Genomic DNA, 6,000 nt, shown 5'->3' with positions numbered 1-6,000 from the left:
ATTGCTAATTGTCTATTTATATTTTTATGCTGAAAACTGAATCAGAATGATTTTTTCCTTATTTCTTTATAAGTGATAAGATGCACAAATTAATTCAGATTACGATAAAATGTCCACCAGTCACATAAACATGTAAGTTGGCACTAATCACATAATCAAATAGCCTCATTGCACGTTAGTTGCTAGGTACTCACAAAGTTACAAATGCCCATACTTTTCATTAGATAATCAATTCAAAATGAGATATATATCGGGCTTAATTATTTAGCATGCAATGCATTCATCATCAGATCATTCTTCTTGAACTCAAGAGAGTCTAGAGCATGACCTCTTAGTTTAGTACATATATATTGTAGCTCAAAGCTAGAAGTTTTGTCAAGAGCATTACATCGAATATATAGAAGACGCTTCCGCTAGTGCACTAATGAAACAACTTATTCATTGCTCAGGTGGTCGATGTAAGCTTGATACCTACATAGGAGAGGGGGGGAGGGGGGGGTTAGAGCTATGCAAAGGTTATACATATGCTCCAAATGGAAAAAAAATGCATGTACTATAAATGGTTTTGTAGAGCTTTCTTCTAGGCTCACTGATAATATTTAATAGAATGGTTTCACCATTTTGTATGCTGGCACAATTAAATTTAAGTATGCTGCCTTCCTTTAAGGAACAAGGTATGTTAATCGCTTTCCATATTTTTATTTACTATGAATTACTCCATTCGGTCATAAATATACATAATCAGTTTAGGTTTAAGATATCGACATGGTCTATAAGGAGAGACTTTGACTATTGATTTCTATAAAAATATTTATTTCAAATGTAAAATGTCATATATATTATAATTTTACTTTATGTTAAAAACTATTTGAAGTTTTAGCCATTTGTGACCGGAGGGTGTACTAATTTATCAGTGATCTGTTGAAATGTGGTGACAAAAAACAATTAGATATAATTCATGTCAAATAAGCAACATCACTAAATGTATAATCATTCACTATTATGTAACTTTTATACTTGAAACAAGTGAAGAAGTTTCACCCTATATGCAGGGAAGGATCACAAACAGCAGGGCGAAGGTATTCCTGGTTAGCGTCATCAGGATGACCCCTAGATCCACAAGGCCCAAGGTCCTGGCAGGTCAGACGCAGCACATTCTCCTCGCTAGTTTCTTGTATCTGGCACAATAATAAAAGCTTGAAAACTGAGAACATAGTATGAACTCTCTTGAGTATATATAGAATAGAAGGTACCAATTAAAACTAACACAATTTCTCATATAGAATTATGAAATTGCAGCAGCATAACTTCCTTTTCGCTTGAAATATATATAGTACAACTCTTCAATCGTTAGAACTGTTCACTAGTATGAACCAGCAATACTACACTTCTGTCATATTTAATCGTACAGTCATTCTCCATATTAATAATACTTATGCCTCAAACTGTACATATTGTGTACTTCTATATATATAGTAGGAAATTTACTGGAATATATGATACACACTGTATGTTCTTACTTTCCCTGAACAATGTTATGATGTCAGATTTTTTATATATAGTAGCAGAATGAAACTATATCGGGAATGTGCACATCACAAGAAGACATGACATAAATAGCGTATTAAACTGTCACACACAATGCATCACCTTCCTTCTTAAGTCCTTGTTAGAATCTTGAAGTTGTTGTTCCTGCACAGCTTACTGGTTAGTATTTCTGGGATATTAAAACAAAATATATGACAAAGTTAGTACAAAGTAAATTAATATGGAAAATACATCACCTTACGCTTGAGCTCAAAGAGTTGATCGAGCATCTGCTGGTTCTGTGAAAGTTACCACTGGTCAGCTTACTGAAATTCGATCTTATACTATTGTTTGTAATATACCCTAAACACTTCCGGTATCATGGGGATAAATGAAAGTCTGCATGGAAATATGCATTCTAGTTACCTTTGATGATCTGATGTGCTTGAGAGAGATCTCAATTTGATTCTCAAGTTGCTCAAGCTCCTTTGTGCTAAGTGGACCCAAGTCCTCACCAAGAAGATTTCTGCAGACCAAGATCAAAACTTAATCAGATAGTACTTGTCATAGATGTATACAATATTATAGCCAGTGTAAATAATCCTTATAGCAAGGGACAAATGACAAAGTGGCGATGTACCTCTGAGTGGTTTGTAGGAACTCAATCCTTGTCTTTAACTTCAAATACTCCTGGTAATTACTCTACTCAATAAAAAAATCAGATCCACTGATTAATTTGAGTAAATTTTGATTATAAGATATGTAGAAATAGACATGCACCCTATATGCATATAGTTTACTACTTGGCCAAGCATATGTGTACAGAGTTACTAGGCGATAACACAGGAAAACCCAAGTTGTCAAGGACAATGTGCACATTAACTATCTAGGGGTTTATATAAAAAAATATAAACATAACATTCTATAAACATAACATGTGATTTTTAAATATTGATGCATGTATATTCAACTATACAATTTATGCTAGATCAACAATGTCATGATTGGTAGCATTTTAGATGTTTACTTGAAACATAAATTATGAGACAGGACTGTTTGTAACAACACATGACAGATATTGTTGCATTATTGTCTCCATTCAATATGAGGTTATGGATGTCTTTTTTTTTGAAACTTTATGATATAGATACATATTATCGGAACATGAAAAAATTTGGTTCCTTGTTACATAGAACTACTTTTCATTCATATTTGATTGAAATTCCACTCATCTGTTCATCCAGATTGCATGGACTTACGGTTGGATATATAGAGATTTAAAAGAGCAACAGATAGAAAAGAAGCATAAACATATGAAAGCAGATACAACTTCAGACTATAATGGCATCTTATGATATATATCTCTGACAGTTGTGAACATGTTCAATTTTTTCAGGACGCCCATGATTATCAAAAAGACAATGTCACCTAGCCTACTCTAGTAGGTTTGGCAAACATTATAATTTTACTTGACCACTGTATGAAATTCCACATGCATTATTTTAACTGCTAGAGTGCCCATTTCGATCAATGGGGAAACAGAGAAATTTCAAACATCAATATTGGCATGATGAACAAGGCTGTAGGCCTGATCAAGTTTAATTTACGGAGATCATGCTATCATAATATGACCTTTTAGGTTGAGCTAGATTATAGTATACATGAAATTGAGGATCGAACTCTACAATATGACCAGTAAGTATTTATTCCATTAGAAGGTACAATGTATGGTCTTGCACTCATTTCATTTTTTAATATCCTGGACATGCCACAAAAAAATAAAATATATGCAATAATAATCTTTTATAATTCAGTCTATAAAGTGCACCTTAAATAAACAAAGTTTTATATTATTTTCTTAAGGATGTAGTGAAGAGGGCCAACATATATGCACTGTTAGTGCAGTGCCTTAGCATGTGATTTGTAATATTTATTATTATATCTCTGATATTTTCCGAAATAATAAGCCCCATGGATTCTTGACAAAATGCATCTAATTGCCCAAGAGTTCTTTCAAGATTCATGTTTCTGTTCACACATGCAATGAATAAACATGGAGTAAAATTATCATTCAGAAATCAGAATGTTACTAGTTCAGCCTCAATTGGAGCTGATGATGCTTCAGATGCGAAGTTGCAGCTGCGGTATCGCTCCAGTGTCTTGTACATGCTGTTGACAAAACAATTGAGTATTGAGGACAGTGCCAAAAAGGTTAACTTAATACCTGTGGTGTTTTATATACCTTACACAGAAAAAAAGGTTAAAATAATAAATACATAACCCCGGTTAGTCATATTTGTGCGCATCCTATTAACATGTAAGATTAATTTTGCACATCGCTATATAGCAATATAGCTAGAGATGTATTTGTAGTTATATTATTATTACTGTAAGGTTCCCTCAAATCTAGCTAGAGAAATAAACAATGTTGCATCAATACATACACCTTTCATTACAATTTGATTTTTTTAGACTGGACATTATTTTTATTTTTGGCAAATGGCAACTGGAATCAGTAGCTTTGTTTTCTTGCACTGAATACAGCATATAACATGTGCATATTTTCTTGAACAATGACATGCGCATTGTCATCCTGCATTGGATTTCTACATCCGTTGTTCCAGGCCCAAAGAAGACCTGCTGCAGGTACTCTCTCTCTCTCTCTCTCTCCATGCATCAGAGATTGCTTTGCATACGATATGACACGATGTTTTTAGCCTCTTGCCTGCAGCGCCCTAAAGAGTGAAAGACAGTACACTGCAGCCTGCCTGTGTCCATCGGTCCATGGTCGATTCATGCCCCAAACATAGGATAACTCACTCCTGCCCCCTGACACGGGCCAATCGATACACAACACACCTAGTACATGTGCCTCCCTGTCTCATCCTGCTGCAGCTGCTTGCACGACAACGGAGGAGCTAGACAAGACGTAGAGAGAGAGAGAGGGAGGTCTCAATTCCCCAATGGAACAGTAGAATCTAATAAAGGAGAAGCCAGAGAGAGAGAGAGAGGAATCGTCCCAATGGAACAGTAAAATATAACAAAGAAAACACAGATCAAAATTAGAGAGGTTCCAGATCTCTCCCAAGAACACAGCACTCATCAATGGAACAGTACTAATGAACACTTACAAAAATGCATGATGAACACAAAAGAGATTTTTTTTCAAAAAAAAACGATGCCTTTTATCCAGATCTGAAACGGTGAAGCAGGAAGCTAATAGACATGCAGGCTAGTTCCTTTGATGAACATCACTAGCAAGCATCTGCTAATGATCTCCGACATGCACTAAAAGGAGGCGATAAGCGTTAGAGCAGCAGCAGCTAGCAGCCTACAGATAGAACGGATTATTGTGAAGCGAGATCATCATGATCTGTGCCATCTACCATATTGAGTTACTGACTGCCTTTTTATAGCAAAACGTAACTGAAGTTACTGAACTCTCACAGAAAACAAAAGAGGAAAGGCGAGCACTGAGATAGATAACACGGCCACCAAACAGATATTTCCCCAAACAGCAAAAAGGAACAGGAGCTACGAGGCTATGATCTACAGGTACCGAGCCGCAGATCTAAAAGAATAGCCTTCATCGCACATGAAATCCCGCAGAGAAAACACCAAACTGAAATTAAATTTCAGGAAAATTTATACGATTTCTCCACGAATTAAAGAAACGGGAAATAAATAAAAAGTAGGCATGATGAACACCAAAGTCCAAATGAGTATCGTACGCATAAAGTTTTTGACACAAGATGTGCCAGGCAGGCAGGCATCCATGTTTCTCAAGAAGAACTACAAAGATATCAGAAACTGGAGATTAATTGCTGGATGGGCCTCGCGTGTTCTCATCATGAAACCCTGGTTGAAGAAGGGAGGTAGGGCTAAGTCAGTCGTGGTACGTACCATGAGGAGGTGGAGAACTCGAAGAGGCGGCCGCGGCTGGAAAAGATGATGAGGGCGACCTCGGCGTCGCAGAGCACGGACAGCTCGTACGCCTTCTTGAGAAGCCCGTTCCGGCGCTTGGCGAACGTCACCTGCCGGCTGATCTTGTTCTCGATCCGCTTCAGCTCCACCTTCCCGCGGCCCATCTCGGCTTCCTAGTAGCTAGCTCCGATCCCCCCCTTCCTCTCTAGAGCGGCAAGATCTTTATTCTCTCCTCTTCTTGCAAACTCTCTCTCTCTCTCTACCTTATTCTTCTTGCAAGCACTTTCTCTCTCTTCTCCGTCTCCCCTAGCTGCTACTAGTAGTAGCAGTAGTTTCTCTCTCTTTCTGGCCTTGGCACCTTGGGGAGTATGCTACTGTAGTAGCTTAGTTATGCTATGCACGTACGGCCATGGCTCCTATTTGCCCTTGCCTTTTATCGTCCCCCTCTCCCTCTTCTCTCTCTTGCAAGTCTCTCTCTCTCTCTCAACAAAGCCCCTATCTCTCTCCTCTCTCTCAAACAGCCCTCTCTCTCCTCTCTGTGTGCCTGTC

The 6,000-nt window shown here is 37.5% G+C and overlaps 1 protein-coding gene across 1 annotated transcript; it reads right to left on the bottom strand.

Moving 5' to 3' along the window:
* Positions 1–232: 232 nt before the first annotated feature.
* LOC101754992 (MADS-box transcription factor 5) lies at positions 233–5,911 on the bottom strand. The gene is made up of 8 exons (XM_004964711.2): positions 5,431–5,911; positions 3,618–3,696; positions 2,168–2,229; positions 1,954–2,053; positions 1,785–1,826; positions 1,651–1,692; positions 1,042–1,178; positions 233–471 (listed from the first exon to the last, which is right to left on the bottom strand). Exons 1-8 carry the CDS (start codon positions 5,613–5,615, stop codon positions 435–437), a joined length of 684 nt encoding a protein of 227 aa, XP_004964768.1. The 5' UTR covers positions 5,616–5,911; the 3' UTR covers positions 233–434.
* Between the last annotated feature and the right edge of the window lie 89 nt (positions 5,912–6,000).

This window comes from Setaria italica, chromosome IV (genome assembly GCF_000263155.2).
Source record: "Setaria italica strain Yugu1 chromosome IV, Setaria_italica_v2.0, whole genome shotgun sequence".
Classification (NCBI taxonomy): Eukaryota; Viridiplantae; Streptophyta; class Magnoliopsida; order Poales; family Poaceae; genus Setaria; species Setaria italica.
This window is presented reverse-complemented; position numbering and strand designations above follow the sequence as displayed.